Source organism: Ixodes scapularis, unplaced genomic scaffold (assembly GCF_016920785.2).
Source record: "Ixodes scapularis isolate PalLabHiFi unplaced genomic scaffold, ASM1692078v2 PGA_scaffold3__209_contigs__length_174095766, whole genome shotgun sequence".
NCBI classification, from domain to species: domain Eukaryota; kingdom Metazoa; phylum Arthropoda; class Arachnida; order Ixodida; family Ixodidae; genus Ixodes; species Ixodes scapularis.
In genome coordinates this window covers 105,073,256-105,090,598 of record NW_024609868.1, presented here as the reverse complement: position 1 = coordinate 105,090,598, position 17,343 = coordinate 105,073,256, and the positions used below count along the sequence as shown (strand labels likewise).

Sequence of the window (17,343 nt, the reverse complement as noted above, 5' to 3'; positions counted from 1 at the left end):
CTCTCTGACGACGCACTTTTGGCGCCGTTTCATTGGTACCTTTCTTTTTTATTCTTTTCGTGTCACCGACGTGTTTTTGCTCAAGGACTTCGAAGGTCGACTGAACGATGAGGCCTATAAGGCTTTCACCTTAATAGAGTAGGTCAAAAGGGCAGTCTTTACTTCCAGGTTGTGAGGGTGTAGGGAGCATGAGGGCATGACGGAAGGATAGGGACAATGGGGCTAGGGAAGCGGGGAATTGGGAGAAAGGGAGGGACCAGGGATAGAGCCAAGGTGGGAGAGGGTGCGAGCAGGCGAGACGTGTGCGGAGGCGACAGTTGGGGCTGGGACAATGAAGAGTCCCATGGAGTTAAGCCTGTGACTCATTTGGAGGGTTGTGGGGAAACATAACAAGACATTGAATTACTAGGAAAACATTTTTGAAGCATTTAAATTTTAGCCTCGTCGTGTTTGGAGAGTGATTAAAAGACAACGTGCTGCAACCGCCCTTGCCTCTCCAGCCGAGAGCGAAGGACAGCCCGGGGGTGGAAGAGCACCCAGTGACCCTGGTGCAGTTCCTGATGTACCTGTACCAGAACCGGCAGGACTTCTTGAGTATGTGCATGGGCTCGGACATCCTGTGCGCCCTTGCCTCCACTCTCTTCCCCTTTGTAAGGGGGCCCAGCGAGGCTGCCTCTCCCTCTGACGACTTCCAGGTGGGCCCTTTCTCTTCTCACCAAGGGGGGAGGGGAGCAACAGAGAGAAAATTTTGTTTCGGACCAATTGAAGGAAAAAAGGGGGAAAAATTTTTTGAAAAAAGACATCTTGGGTTATTTTGTTGCTAGAATGAGAGTGCACGCCATACTATTCATTTCCTACTAATTTGATTCTCGTGATATTTAGTCTAAAGAGAATGACAGCAGATTTGGAAATTTTAACTATTGTCACTGGTCAGGACTTTGAGAGCATCGCCAGACACAAAGACTTCATCCATGGTCATGATAATTTCTATAGGACCTCTTTACTATATTGTGTGCTTTCATTACAGTGGCCGACCAATTTTCCGGACACTGATGATTCAGTTTTGTTCGATATTTCGAACCTAGCAAGGAACTGGGACCTACTTGATAAAAATAGTGCATATTTAAGGCCGATGGTTCGAAGAGCTTAAAGTCCGAAAGTTAGATTTTTTGGACAAAATCATTGCGAGCGATTAGTGCAAAACACCACCAAGAAACACCACCAACACCATTTTGGATTCACTGTTGGCGGCACACAGATTGGCTTGGTTTGGCAGCGCTACTTGAGTGTTGCTAAGTCTTACCGCTAGGTAACAATGTGCGGCTTTTTTTTCTTTAGTTGCGCGTCATTATCATCATCATTGTTGTTACCATTTTGCTTGTTCATTTAACGTTGCAGTCTTGCACTTGCGCCTCTCATCTTGATCTCGTCTCGCTGAATCATGTTTTCGGACTACGCTGCCTTGGACGTCATTGCCCCATCTGTTCCGCCGCCGCGATGTGTTGCTTAGGAGCACAGAAAGTACTCGACTATAATGCTAGAAAAGAAGGCAGGGATTTTCAAGCTAATAGAATGTTTCTGAATGCAAACGGAAATGTAAACTGGAACAAGACGCGCAGGCGTAACTTGAAGCAAGGCGCTAATTACGGCTTTTTGAAGCCCGCTTAGACGTAATTTAAAGGCAAGTTTTTTAATCTGGTGATTTTTCGGACTGCTTTATTATTCGGACATTTTTCAAACCCTGCAGAAGTTGAGAAATCGGTCGGCAGCTGTACTTCTATACAGTATGGCCCAATTATAATGAACCCAGAAATAGCAAAATAGTGGATATAACAAACTGATGTCTCATTATTATTTGTATAGTACAGTGTAGACCGCATATAACGTATGTCGCGGGAGTCGCGATAATCCGCACTATAAGCGGTACCGCGTTATAACCAAAACATCAACTTTTCAGGCCAAAATACATGCCATGAGACAACTTACCTTTGTAAAACAAATTTATTTTATATTAGATAAAAAATAAAGCTTAGTTTTAGGAAAGTCTTTATTTCACCAGACTAGTACACTTCTCTCTCAAGTGTATCACACATTTTGAAAGAAATGAGCGACTTTTGCCTGGCGCAGCCTTTAAATGGCGTCGCGGGTTGCGGACGGACGTTGCTAGCGTTCAGGATTGCTAACCCTAATCACTTTTCTCCTGTGATGAAAACGCATGAAAATTCGCATCCTTTATACGGTACGTGCCAGTAATACCTTCAAATTTAGCACAGGCATGAAATGCTCCAAATAAGAAATCCGGGCGATGTTCGAAAACACAAATGCAGAAGTCACCACTGTAGTCGAAGTAAACAAGCACGACGACACGGGCGTTTCTGCCGTCTTGAGAGTGCCGCCATGACATCGCCTCACGAGTAGGTGGATCTTCCCTTCTAGTACGTGCTGGGTTATCATAGCGACACACAGCGAAAATTCAGTCAAGGATAGCGCTTTTACGCGGAACGATTTACGCAGAACGAACCGCGCCGTCTATGTCGACGATCACAACCGACGCCATGTTTGCGGATAGAAGTAGCCGGGCTGGCCGGGCCGCGACCGGCATGCATGCCGGCATGCAACGCGCGCGAACAATTCTCCTTGACTTGCGATTGGCCTGTCGTTGCGGTTGCGGAGGGACGCACGCACGTGAACGACACGTGCGTGCGTCCCTCTGTCGCTATGGCAACTGAGGCCTCTCTCTTTGTTTTTCACCGCTTCTTCAAGCACCCTCCTTGCCCCGCGAGTGCTGCGTGTTGTTGCGGCTCGCGCCGTTATCTAGTGTCGCACAGGGAAGCTTGCTCTCTGCGTCGGTCAGTCGGCGCGGTCGCCGGGCTGTTCCGAAAACCGCACTATAACCGGTATTTCCCTTCGCGCGCCTGCATTTTAAGCGGTATGTAATTACATGGAGTTCTATGGGAGGCAAACCGGTGGTTTAAAAAAGCCGCGTTATACCCGGTCCTGCACTATAAGCGGTTACGTTGTAAGTGGTCTATACTGTACCTGCAATGCAATACGAGCCTGCTTTTAACGAAAAATCCCGAGAGGCCCACCTCGGATATAACAAAACAAATTGACAAAAATGTAGTCAGATTAAATGCAGAAAAAGGTGTTTACGATATTTGTAGAAACTAAGCACAAAAACAAAAGGCCGCATACCGATAATGCAACTAATGCACCTGCCAAACTTCTTCCGATTGAGAGAGGAGCTCGCGGTGCTCGGCAAGTTTGCCTTCTCTGCAGTGCACGGGACGTGCACCGCTGCACCATGTTGTGCGAAACATATCAATATTTTTGTCATTCTTGTTCTGCGTTTTTCTGTTCTCCAGACCTCGGCCCACAGTCTTGCCTGATCTTGTCTACCGTTGGCTACGGTGTAGGCAAGATGGTGGGACGGAATACTTTAGTCGTGTCGGTCTTGCTACATTACTCAGTCCCCTAGTCTCGCAAATTGGGCGCGTATCGGCATATCCGCAATTGCCTTCCTCTTTCGCTGTCTTCTGACTCTCTCAAATTGCTCGCCGCACCTTCCAAACTTGACCGCCCTGCTCGTTTCTCTCTCCGACTACGAGCCTATGCCAAAGTTTCTTTTGGCAAAAAGGTGTACCCCCCACCATGCACTAGGACTGCGCAACTCTACCTGGCTGAATCTATCGCTGCTGACCTTGGTTGTCCTTGGATTTTGCGAACAAGGTCGTTTTCCGAACCACCTGGACGTGGAGGAAGCTACCGAAAGCTATGAGGATGGCTACAACTCTGCACAAAAGATACCTTCCAAGAGTACTTTGCCAGTGCCAAGCGGGCCGGACTTGGAGAAGTCTTTTTCTGCACTTTGACACAATAATAATCACTATTCGATATTCAATTCAAGTTATTCTGCTTTTATTTTCTAAATTCAATTCGGTATTTGATTCAGTAACTACTAATTGGTATTCGCACACTTCAAGTTTCTGGTCTTGAAACCCTAGAAACTGATCTTTATAAGCAGTACATCTTTAGATCTGGTATCGTTTATGTGGATTGCACTCTGTATCGAACCGATTTTAGATTCCCCACGGCATGTGTTATAAGCAGGATGTACTGTACCAGGTTTTAGTACCTTATTATTTGTTTGTTACAAAATCTCAAGATTGGTACCCATAATGAGATGAAAAATGAACACAGCTAATCGCTAGAGTGAAATGGACGTGTTCTATGGATATATATATAGAAGCAACATCTCACAAAGGTGAAATGCTTTTTCTGTGCATGACAAGAAAAAAAGTTTTATTGCTTGGCTCGATTGACGAGCGAGGGCTTTGCGATTGCAAACCTTTTGGGGTCCACGGGGCCTCATTTGAAAAGCACTGTGATATTGAATGAACATTAAGGTTACCGTGTCCTTCAACACATTAGACTTTGCTAACTGTTATCTGAAAGCAGAGTTGGCCTGATGCCACTTCAAGCTCATTCGCTTCTCGGCCATGGTGCCATGCTAGAAATGTGCCAATATGTGCAATCTTTTTATAAATGAACGAACGTTTACGAGTTAATTTCTCCCCTGTGTAGATAATATCAAACTCTGAATGCTCGGAAGCCAATGCCGGACTGACCAAGCACTCGGCGCGTAAATATGTGATGGACTTCCTGAGGATCATCATTGTGGACAGTCTGTCCTTGGCATTCCCAACAAAGCAGCCTCCAGTCATTGACCTCGTCTTGGACGTGAGTGCCATTCATTAATAGTTTCATATCAGCTAAATTGATTATTATTTTTTAGAGTGCAGCTCTTACGGGCCCGTTTCCAGCCTGGTCGGCGTCAACGTAACTGGGGGGGGGATCACGTAACCCCCCCCCCCCCCCCCCCCCCGAGGTCACGTAACCCCCCCCCCCGAGATCGCGTGATCCCCCCCCCCCCCCCCCCGAGGTCACGTGACCCCCCCCCCCCCTCCCCCGGGGTCACGTGACTACCCGCAGGTGACGTGACCCCCCTCAGTACCCTTCCCTACTCCTCCTCAAGAGCTGTGCTCCAATTCGGCATTACAGGGATTTGTAAACGGCTTTCATTTTTTTCCTCTTACATAGAGAATATGTTGTTGTTTCTATCTTTTTTTTTTCCGCATTGTAGGCTCGCGATAATTCATACTTTGATATGTCACACGTCTCGTTAATTCAAACAAAATTTCAAAATTTTGCTTGTCCCATTATGTATTAATGTATTTATAAGCCACTTAATTCAAACGGCGTTTTCAAGCAATTTATAATTTCTTTCTCATGGCTCTGTTGAGCGCGCTTCTTTCTGAGCACCGGTGCACTACAGAGAAGCAACACTCACGGAGCTTTCTTTCGCAGGTTTCGCTTCTCTGCAGTGCACTGGTGCTCGGCAAGAAGTGCGATCAACAGGGCTAATAGTCCGCGCAGACAACTTTTTTGTGGATTGAACAAAATTAATTTTGTTTTGAGATGTCATGTGCATGCCGAAACAGTCCACGATAAACTACATTTTTGAGAGATGAATACACTTATATATTTTACCAATGTTTCATGTGTGGCATACCTGCTTATGAATAGTAGGCTAAGAGCTCGCGCTCTGTACCATTAGTTTGGATGCTTTGTCTTCATCATATAGACCTTTTGCTTATTACCCAAGCATCAAGGAGAATGCGGGGATTGGTGTTCCACGCTCTGCACGTCCAGGCGTCTGCAGCAGTAACTGTTCTAAAGCAAATGCCTAAAACAAATGGCATCTTGCACGCTCGTTCGTCAACGCTTTATTTTGGTTATTTAGTATGAATCTTTTATACGGGGAAGGCGTGTGCGTGCAGCGCATGCGGCGATGTGAGGATAGAGTTTTTAGTCCCTGCACACGAAATATCTATTTACGGAACCCCCCTAGTTATAAACTGGTTCGCTGTAAAAATAAAACAGAAGACGGGAAAAGCTAGTTCCTTCTTGATTCATAGAAAAATGTTGAACAAGCAACAAAAAAGAAAGCTCACTAAAGTCAGACAGCAAAAAAGAAAAGAAAAGAAAAGGCGAAATGAAACTGGCAAAGCAATAATAGGGGAAAGGAAAAGGTAAACAGAGATATACAAAACGTTCAAAGTGCAATTTCACAACAGTTGTTGTCCCTCCAACCCAGCTGTTTTGAACACTCCCTGCCCTCCCTGCCTGCAGGTGTGCTCTTCCCCTTGCTTTGCCATCCTACACTTTTTTTGCCTTGGTTTCTCTTTTTTTTCACGACTGCTCTTTCCTATTCTTTAGCTGTCTGTCCAGGTATCGGGTGTCTGCCTCCCATGGGAGTTCGATACAAAAAACTATGTTCCTATACTATTACATGTGATTTTCAAGGGGATGTTTGGACTGTTTGATATAAGCAATTACGTGAAATACCCGACTGTGATATAACTAGGCTCGCCTTAGTTGTAACACATCTCAGGAATGAAACCAAATCCTCAATGCAAATTGTTCAGATAATGTTGTTCTTTTTATATGTGAATGTGGGCAGGCTTACCCGAGCCAGGCGACACTGAACCAGCAGAAGGAGTTTGTCACGGAGATTTTGTCATCCCTGAGGGAGCACCTCCTGGCCGCGGATGTCCTGCTGGGAGAGCATGCGGCCCTGCCCATCACGGCAGGAGGGAAGTACACCAACATTGCACCCAACATCTTCTACCTGACGTCCTGCTTTGTAGACAAGCTCTGGCAGAGTGAGTTGTGCCGCCTGTTGTTTCTTGGGTCAAGTTGCACAACAGAAAAATGATTGTTGTTTGCCAAAGTCAAGCTTAGCACGTGTGCTTTGCTAGCAGCTCTAAGAAAGCCGCAAGTAGGATTTCATAGCTCACTATAAAGCCGAAGCTAGGATGTGTAAGTCTCCTTCAAAATTTGTCTAGGCTGCACGAGCGAGAAAACCTTCCGGAGCTGCAAGTGCATACGCCGAGTCCTGTCCAGTTCTCCCTTCGTTTTCGTCCTTGTTGTTTTGGGGTATTACAGTAAAACCTCGTTATAACAAAATGGGATATAACAAACTAATGGATATAACAAAGCAATCATAATTCCCCTTGCTTGCTATTAGGGAAGAAATGGACATTGGCTATAACAAACTAATGGTTATAACGAAATAATTATGATCGCTCCTTCAACTTTGTTATAACGAGGTTTTACTGTACACCATGATGTCTGTCTCGTCTCCGCATGTTTCTTTTTCTGCCTGAATGGTTAGGGACCAGTTATATAACAGATTTTGCTTTAAAAAGCAAAATTTTATAAAGTGAGTTGCAAAACTCGTATAGTGCTGGGCCACTGACGTAATCATTGCATGTGCCAATGTCAATAGCTTTTGTGTTAAGCGTGTTAATCTCCGGTTTTTCAGACGTTTACACACGGGATCCACACGAAGTTCTAGACTTTATAATCAAGCTCCTTGGTCAGGTGAAACGAAAAGGTACAGTTCTTCACTTGAGTCAAGATCTAAAAAATTGTGCAAACTATGCACAGCCAAAGGCAGCAGGGCTTATCTTAATAAACCTCCACTTATAGGTGTTTTTTCTTCTCTTTGTTTTCTTTCAGGACTGCACGTGCAGACAGAAAATGTTTATAAGAGCATGAACCGTACCCTGCTGTTCATCCTGTCCAGGCCGACAGAATGTGTCGCAGGTAATTCTTCTATGCCTTGCGGCAGAGGTTCTCCGACGTTTTATTTTGAGGAACCCCATCTTTACGGATTTACAGCCATTGACTGCGTCCCTGTCTCGACATTGACGCTTTGAAGCAGTGCAGAAGCCTACAGACCTTGTAAACAATATTGCACATAGTGTTGCACTCCATTTCATCTTAGAATGAAACAAACCACAACTAACGTTACATGAGTCATTCCAGCCAATCCAGCGGTGTGAACGCATCACAGGACATATCCATGGTGTCGAGCGACCGGGAAAACCGGGAATTGTCAGGGAAAATTCTAAGTACCGGGAAAAATCGGGGAATTCTCAGGGATATTGTCAAAAAGCGAGCCCAGTCAGGGAAAATGAGCCGGAAACGCCATCGAGTTCCCTGAGCAAAGGCTTCATGATTTGGGGGCAGAAAAATAGGCAATAAATTCTGCTTAGTACGGAACGCGGGCTCTGTTCACCTGATGTAGTGTGTGCTATCCGATGCAAAGGGAACAGCCGACAAATTCAGCCCAAGCCATGCACTCAATTGGATTGGATTAAGGGCACGACACTAGGCTAGATCCAGTTAAAGCCACTAGACTTAGTTACAAATGGGAAAGCCGCAGACCGCAATCCAATCTAATTCAATCCGTAAGTATCCGAAAGTGTGCATCGCTTTCGGATGTGGCCATACATTCGGTTATTGATGTGTGTCGTTGGGCGTTGTGTTTCCGTCGTGTTTCCAGAAGTGGCCTCTTCGTTGACAATGTCGGCGGCAAGAAGGTGCTTGTTTAATCCGGACTGGATGAATCCGAATATATTGAAATATGCAAGTTGGATTAAGCCCGTGCAAAGTGATCCTCACAGTGCTCTGTGCTCAGTGTGCCGAAAAACGTTTTCTTTGAGCAACATAGGAAACACGGCAGTTTCCAGTCACGCATCAAGCAAAAAGCACCTTGCTTTTTTGAAGTCGCAGTCAAGCCGTTCCCAATCTGGACTTCTGTTACTTTTTACGGCAGCAACAAACGTTTCGGCGGGATGTAGCGGAGACCGCACATTTGCCCCGGAGGAGCCCGCGGTCAGCCCAACAAGTGTGAAGACGTCGATGAGCGGCTTTCTACAGGAAAATGCTGTGACAAAGGCTGAGATAATTTGGTACCTAAACTTGGTAGCAAATCACGGATCCCTTCGTTCTACAGCAGCGTTGGCCTCACTCTTCCCTCTCATGTTTTTTGCATGTGAAGTCACTGCAAAACTTCAATTAGGGAAGGACAAGGGAGGATGTACCATCTGCCATGGTATCGCGCCCTACTTTCGGAATAAGTTGCTAACAAGCCTCGCCAGTCTGCATTTCGTAGTTGTTTCGTTTGACGAGTCACTCAACAAAGTGACTCAGAAGCAACAAACGGATGTGTTTGTCCAATATTGGGACCTGACTTCGTGCTTCCTGGGCCACACCTGTGCGGAGGACCTGGCATCAGCATTCACGGAGGCCACAGAACCGATCAAGCAAGCGAGCGAAGATACTACAAGTTTCTATGGATGGCCCAAATGTAAACTTGAAGTTTCTAAGGTCTCTGAAGGAAGAACTGAGGGAATCGGATGGGAGCCACAATATTCTGGACATTGGAAGTTGTGGGCTGCACGTAATGAATGGTGCATACAAGGCAGGCCATGCTGCAACTGGTTGGGATGTAGTAGCATTTCTTCGCAGCAGCTACAACCTCTTCAAATATGTGCCTGCTCATCATGTCGATTATGCCAAGTTCACCAGGAGCACACTATTTCCTCTCAAGTTCTGTGCAATAAGGGGGCACTAAAATGGCAAGGTCATCACTAGGGCATTACAAGTTCTTCCGAACTTGGCAAAGTTCGTAGAGTGCTCAACAAAAGCAAACAAGCGGCCGACATGCTCCAGCTACAGCGCCGTTGTGAACGCACTCTGTGATCAGCTGTTGCCGGCAAAACTAGCCTTTATGCTGTCGATTGCTGAAGAACTGGAGCCATTTTTGGCAGAATTTCAGACCGACAAGCCAATGGTTCCCTTTCTTTCAACGGCACAATCGCTGCTTGCCAGAATTCTTAAAAAGGAAATCCTGAATGCCGTGGACGCACGCCCCTTAAGCTACTCAAGGTTGATTTAGAAAAACCCGAGAACTGTATAGCTGTAGCCGCCTTTGACGTTGGGTTTGCCGCAAAGAACGAACTCCACAAGGGGCCCAAGCTACCACAGCTCACCTTGCTCAAATTCAAGAGGGACTGCATTTCCTTCGTTAAGGTGTCCTCTCGAAAGGTGATGGAGAGGTCACCATTGAAGCATAAACTAACTAGGTGTGCCAGCTACTTGGATCCAGCATTTGCATTGTCTCTGGAGGCTGGCCGCAAACAGCTGACTTTCGCACTTGAAGTGCTTTCAGAGGACCAGTGGCTGACCGGTCTGCAGGCGGAACGGGCCCATTGTTCCTATGTACAGATCTGTTCACTGGGCCTTGCACAGAAAAAAACTGAAAGATTTTGACAGGAAAGAAGAGAGGTTGGACGTTTTGTGGCCAGATCTCTGCTCCCATGTTCACAAAGAGCTGTTGTCTTTCATCAAGATCATTCTATGCTTGTCTCACGGCAATGCTGCCGTAGAAAGAAGCTTTTCAGTCAACAAAGACTGCATTGTTAAAAACTTGAAAGAAGAATCGCTCATAGCGCAGCGAGTAGTACACGACGCTGTGCTGGAAGCAGGCAGCGTGGACAATGCAATTGAAATTACTGACAAGATGGTGCGGAAGGTTCGCAATTCCTACAGCGTCTTTCGAGAGAAATTGCAGAAAAAGAAGGAAGAAAGTCGGGAGGAGTCGGATGTTCAGTGGCCGCTCTTGTGAAAGAACTAGAAGAAAAGAAGCGAAGGCTGCTCCGTGAATCACTAATGGAGGCCAGTCTCCTTCAAGAAAAAAATCGACTCCCTTAAGAAGTAAGATGTGTGCTTGAACAATTCTTGTGGAATAACTGACACTCTTAAGCAGCAAGAGCAGATTGTGTTTGCATAAACTTTGTACGTACAATATTAGACATTTAGTCAGATACCCTAATTTGTGCTGATTATAATTGTGCTTTATGTATTTAATAAAAAATGTTTTGTGTTGTAATGGTCTTATATATTTAACCGCCTCTACAATGGTCAAGGAATTTCACCTGAAATTGTCAGGGAAAACCTGGGAAAGTCAGGGAATTTCAAAATAATAATTTGCTAGACACCCTGATATCACATGACAATGTGCATTGCAGCAGCGTCCCTCTAGAAGGTCCCACGACACAGCATGTGATGGCTCTCTCTGTGTCTGCTGCATTTTGTTGTAAGGTGAAGCGGAGCATAGAGAGCGTTTGGCTCATGCTTACTCATCAATGGGTGGCTCAGGTCTTCCAAAATACCGCTTTAAACTAGAAAAATGCTTTACTTGAAAACTGGGATGAGCAAGGGAATTTGGGTGCTCGGAGGATCCTCTGGGGAACTCCTAGGAACAGAGTTTGAGAGTCCACGCCTCGCAACAACATCATCACAAACTCTGGAGGTGACGCACGGAATGGTCTCGTCTGTTACAGACCAAATGACGAAGCTGGAGTGCCTCCAGAAGATGATCATTCACCGGACGCTCATGCTGACTGCGGCCAGCTCCGAGTCTGAGTTCATCCCCTGCCTGTGTTACTGCCTCCTGCAGCTGACGGCCGATGCTCAAATCAGGTGGGGCGAGGATCAGCCGTTCATTTTTGTGTAGCGTATTAGTCAAAAGTATACTGTTTGAATATTCTCACAATCCTAATTTTGTATCCTTAGTGGGTCTAGAGGGAACAATGAGCTTTCAAATTTTCTAAGGTGTTAATGTGAGAAAATGTTGTCCCTTCCCATAAATTTACATTTTGTTATCACACATTCACAATGCAGTTCGGTTTGCTTTGTTTTTGCTTGTGGATTCTTAATAATTGTTCCACGTCCGGGAAATTGTTTCCGTGCAGTCTTTCGCTTAAAAATGTCCCTCCATCGCATTTCCGCAGTATGGAAACGGTGCGCCGGACCACATGGCACATCAACCCGGCGTCCTTTGCGGACCGCTCTCGGAATGTACCCGACAACCGTACCCTGACCTCGTCCGAGGAAGGGAACCTGTTGGTTGCCTCTGCAGGCTGCAAAGTGTGGGAGATCGTCTACCTCTCGAAGAGACAGGTGCGTTTCCGGCGTGCCGCTACCGTTTCGGAGAGATGCGAGCATAAGGGGGGTCTGAAAGGAATGCTGACATCTCAAAGAATGTCTAATTTTTGCGTACGAAACATAAGGCTAGGGCAGTAGTTCTCAAACTTTTTGATCTCGAGGTACCCCTCTCTGACTTGACTGAAAACCAAGGTCTCGGCATCAATGTGATAAAGCAGTAAAGTGGTGCAGAAGCCTAGACACTTTGTAAACAATAAGGCACATTCTAGACAGTTTCTGGCTCATAGTTCCACATCAATGAATGTCTCATATTTGGTTTAAAAAAAAAAAGTGCTTAAATTGTAAAGACACTTTACTACTTGGGGTTTTTAGTTGCACTTGCAGAAACATAGAACCCCAAAGAATTCCTGCCCCGTACACAATGTTCCTGCGCGCTGCACCCCCTGTGTGCAGGCCCTGGAGGAGCTGTGCAAGGTGTCCCTCCCGGCGGCAGAGGGCAGCACGGGCCAGATCCCGGACCTGCAATCGCTGTGGGAGGTGCTCAACGAGCCCTCGTGCCGGGCCTGGATGAGCTTCCTGGAGGTGGAGCGCAAGAGCGGCTACACCCGCGAGGTCATGCAAACCCAGATGCAGACCGTCAGCCAGGTATGCCATGCCAAGGCCCTTTCTCTTTGGCACCGCTCGGAAGAGCTGGTTTCCAGCATCTCCAGGCGAGGGAGAGGTTTCGGGGTTAGGTATGGTGTCTAAATTGCATCTCAAACTGGCGCGTTTACCGCGTCCGAAAAAATGATCTCTCAATTTCCGCCCGATGACGTCATAGAAGTGTCAAGTCGTTGCCGGTCGCAATCCTGGTGGTGTCCCGGCAGCGGTGCCGGATGTGGCAGACGCCCGTGCTGCTGCGGGTCGCCGTCTAGCTTGACAGACCACGGAAGCTCCGGCAGCGGGGAGCTGCAACGCTCATACCTTTTGCGGGGACTTCCGGCAGCAACCGCCAGGATTGCATCATCCGACAACGTGACGGGCCTGCTCGTGTGACATCATTTGTTGCCACTTCGGAACTAGTTTTGCTGTGTGGGTGGGATGGGATGGGGTGCTAAGCACGCCAGTCAAAAATGCAATCCTGGAACCATAAATTGGGGCACTCTCGCATTCGACCTCTGGGAACGGCGGCATTCTCTCAATCGGAGAGTTTGATAGAAATAAACTTGTTTGCATTTGCAGATGCACTTTATAACTTGGTTATAGTACCGTAGGCTTATCGGATCATTTCAAATTCAACCTTACCTAACTTTTTGGTGATTTTGGGGAATGCTGCTTCTAGCATGAAAACTTTGTTTTTGCAAAAATGTCCGTGATCTTTGGTACCAAGAGCTTCTTCGGGGCACCTCGCTCGCATGAAAAGCTGGAAGCACGGAGGAGTTTTTATGTGGGGCCCGGATCGCTACTTTCAGATTAAAACATTATCTTTTTTTATGGTATAAATTGGTTAAACATTACGTGGGAGATTAAATTCAAATCTCCCCGTTTCACTGCGGCTGTTTAATTAAAAACGCAATGGTGATTTTAAGTCTCAACTATGTATTGAATAGTAGAACTGGGTGCAGTCTATTTATAGCAGTCTCACTTGTCACAAATTCCTGTAATATGACATCTGTGCACACACCATCAAGTTTTGTGCATAACACATTGTACATATTCTAGGCAATGCCCACATGCATACTGTGACCCAATGCAGCCAGAGTCTACTGGACCTTTTTTAGTTGACTTAGATGGCAAGATTAGCCGGCATTGCACACAAACACACGCAAACAAGCGAACAAAAAAAGGTTAGTTGTTAGGTGTTTAGACAGCAGGATCTGCCGATCACCAAGGGGTCTGCAAGACATCAATGGTTGAGGACCGGTGCTTTAGAGGACCCCGGGGGTCCAGTTTGAGAACTGCTGTTTTAATGCATGGTTTGTTTCCATGGGCATAAATGGGTCCCTTATTAATCACCGACTCCCTTTGTTTTCGCAGAAACTTCAAAAAGTAACTGGCGGTTTGTCTCGACTCGCAAGTCGCAAGATCAAGCGAGAGCAAGCTCCGAAGGTCCCGCTCAGTAACTTGACCTTTCCTGTGAGTCCTGCGCAGTTTATTTTTCTGAAACAGAACTAGCATCACGTTACGAGACTGGAGCATTGTCTCCAGTCAGTCTTTTACATCTGCATCGATTCCGAGTTTAAGTCCGCCACCATCGACAAACCCCTTCGTTGATCATACATGTCCAGAGCCTCAAACTCATGCTTCTGTTTTATTTTTTTCAGGAAGTGGAAATGTGGACCCAGGTGCACGTTTCGATCGTGCAGGAACTTGTGGATATGCAGCTGAAACGACACCAGCAGGTGACTGACTTTAGATCACTCTCTCAAGCACTTTAATCAAAATTGCAGCTAAGATTGTGGTTATACTTTGTGTAAACATTATTGTTCGTAAGTGGATTACTACCATTTGAATATTCTAGTTTTCAATATCCTTATTCAAAATGGATACATTCAGCTTGTGCAATTATTCAGGCACTATGTGTGCTATGACGCACCTCTTCATATAGCACTTTCTTATGGCGGTATGGTGAATACTCTCACTCGAAACAAGAATTCCTCGTTCACTCAAAATGAATAAGAAATTGTACTAAAATTAACTGTTGAACTAGTTGGGTAAACATAAGAAGAACACACTTGTCCTGTTTACTTCTTCCTTTCGTCCTTGTCCGTACCACTCAGTGACATAGCTGGGGGGGGGGTGGTTTGTTGCGGCACGGGTTATGGGGTTGATGCTTCCCTAAAATGCGGCCGACCTTGCTATGTGCCTTGTTTTCCAGTCTATAAGTTGCACTCTTTATAAATGGCCGTTTTCATAAAAAGGTGAGTATGCAAGTCGCACCTTTGTATAAGTCGCATCTGCCGTAATATCTCGAGAGATAGTCTACCAAAAATCAAAAGCAAATTGGGTGAAAATAAGAAATAAATAACTTTCAGTACGGAAAAAAAAAAAGTTGAAAAGTGTTAGTTTTAGATTTTGTGACCTGTGAAACTTGTGACCTGTGAAACTTGTGATCGCAGGGAGGATCGATGAACCACATTTGACTGTCGTTCCCAATCAGCAGTGTTTGCTTATCTCCTGCCGTTTCTAAGTAACACCATTTCTGCTGAGTTCACTATTGACCAGTGCCCTGCAATTACTAAGGGTGGGCTATCTTTCGGTGTTTTTGAAAAAAAAATAGCAAATCATACCAAAAATATGGGTGGATTAAATTTGGGGGGTAACTCTCTGAATATTACAGTATATGTATGGTTGGCACAGCGAAATTGCATTGAAAGGCCCGCATATGTGTCGATTATGATCGCAGTATATGTGCACAATCAAGAGCAGGTTTCAATATTCTCATCAATGAATCTAACGGGAAAAATAACCCCTGTAGCTAATTTCTGCAGTTAAGATCCATACATATATTTTTAAAAAATGTGTCTAAGTTGCACCATTGTACAAGACGCACCAACAGAAATGTTTGAAAACAAAGCGACTTATACTCTTCTTCGAGAAAAAAAAAAAAGCCTGGCTATGCCATTGGTATTTTTGCCAGGAGGAGGGAAGAAGGGTGAGGGGGGGTCTACGAGAGAGACAATCTTTTTGGTTTGCCCGGAATGCAGAGCCACCAGCACCTCCAGAAGGACGTGTTTGAGGACTGGCTCCAGACGGAGTCTGAACTCACCCAGGAGAGGGGCCTGTGGGGCCCCGTGGAGGGCTCGCCCCTTGACAAGTGGATGCTGGACATGACCGAAGGTGGGCACGCATGTCTCTTCCCGTTTCGAGAGAAAGCCTAAGGTCGCAAAATTGGTGGGAGATTGGTAGGCTGCGATCCCAACAAACCACAAGTGGCAAACCATTAATCCATCAGTCAGTCAGATTAATTACGCTCTTTCTAGGGGGGAAAGAGGAAAAAAAAGTTGTATTTTTCATTCACATTGTGCAAAGAAACGAAAGTGATAGCTGTAGCACGGTCGCACAATGCGGTTGGATTGTTGCCATCACGTACGTGAGAACGAAGGTGCGACGTGAGTAAATCTCGTAGCCGTCGTGGTTGGCGTCGTGGGTGCTACTGACGACTGCCGCCAGTGATCCGTAAAGTAAAGTGAGTAAGCGCGGTGGAAGTTTCTGAAACCATCCAACATAAAGTCCGCATGAACTCAGTTTATGCGGGCTTCTAAATTCGATTTTCTCAGACCCTGTCCCCGGAGGAACATGACACTACAATGCTTTGCTCTCGGCAAAAGGGTTTATTCACTCACTTATTGCCTGGGGAGTTTTGGGATCGAGGAACGGTCATCAGCAAGGCAGGGGGGAAGTCCGCTGCAACTGCAGCTGCTCCAAGTCCCAGCAGTAGTCGTCCACACCGCGTCATGGGGATGTCGTCGCCCAGGGTCGCTGTCCAATCCGTTCGTCGAGCCCGCCACTTGACGTATCCCGTCGATTCCCGCGCTAGCATTCCTTGCTATCCGCCGTTCCATCTTTCGTTGCCGCCGCCCGAGAGACCCGCCGTCTGAGAGAGAGTCCTCTTTATTCCGCATCTCCTTATTAAGCCTTGGGTCCTTTATTCCGAAAAGCCAGTCGCGTGATGTCAGTTGGCATAGGGGAGCGTTGTACACAGATCTTGTGGTGCACAAGGCCATTGTCGCTCCCCCGAGGCATGACGCACCTCGGAGGCATGGCACGTGAAGCTTCTGCCGGGCCCGCGACGAAGTCTGAATGGCTGGAATAAGTCTGCCGGGGGGTCAGCGCCGGAGGAGAGCAGCCAGATCTCCATACCTTCAAGGTCTGCAGTTGCAAACTTTAACGGTCCGAGCAAACTTAAGGTTTCAAGCTATAGTATTTTGCAGGTGAAGAAGCGTGGGACAAGCCCCTCACACAATGCTCTCTGCTCACAATGAATAAATGTTTAATACAAAAAGTTGCACCGAGTTCGCTCGACTTCAGTTATCTGGGTTGGGGGATGACGGGACGACGTAGGCGAGTGAGGGTGGTTTAGACAAAGGAGAAGGGACCCACTGACTCCATCGTGTCCAGCAGGGAGCCGGATTTCCTCGCCGTGCTCCACTTCCCCAGTTGGGGTGATTCATTCCAACCATCTTGTTGGTCTTTGTACACTGGAAATTTTGTTTAAAAGTAGGGATGGGCGAATATTCGGTTATTACGAATAGCCAATCGAATTCTGTTCTATTCGGCATTCGCTTCGAATCGAATTTAAATATTCAACAATATCGCATTATTCGACAATATGGAATTATTCTACCTTTCTAAATACAGTCAAACCCGACTATATTTAACCCGTTTACATCGAATTATTCCTTATATGGAACAATTTTTGTGCACAGTAATGTTACAGTGGTAACATTGTGGGAATAAAAAAGGAGGGAGGATTACGCACCTTTACGTCCGAGGACCAGT

The 17,343-nt window shown here is 46.2% G+C and overlaps 1 protein-coding gene across 1 annotated transcript in view; it reads left to right on the top strand.

Annotated features, from left to right (window-relative positions):
• Positions 1-17,343, top strand: part of LOC115325373 (WD repeat and FYVE domain-containing protein 3) — a 193,923-nt gene that overhangs the window by 88,537 nt on the left and 88,043 nt on the right. Inside the window, exons 35-45 of the mRNA XM_029986093.3 lie at positions 501-695; positions 4,585-4,740; positions 6,524-6,725; positions 7,388-7,459; positions 7,585-7,671; positions 11,259-11,397; positions 11,709-11,877; positions 12,316-12,507; positions 13,879-13,977; positions 14,166-14,243; positions 15,549-15,681. Coding sequence (XP_029841953.2) covers positions 501-695; positions 4,585-4,740; positions 6,524-6,725; positions 7,388-7,459; positions 7,585-7,671; positions 11,259-11,397; positions 11,709-11,877; positions 12,316-12,507; positions 13,879-13,977; positions 14,166-14,243; positions 15,549-15,681 — 1,522 coding nt within the window. The remainder of the gene's footprint in view (positions 1-500; positions 696-4,584; positions 4,741-6,523; positions 6,726-7,387; positions 7,460-7,584; positions 7,672-11,258; positions 11,398-11,708; positions 11,878-12,315; positions 12,508-13,878; positions 13,978-14,165; positions 14,244-15,548; positions 15,682-17,343) is intronic.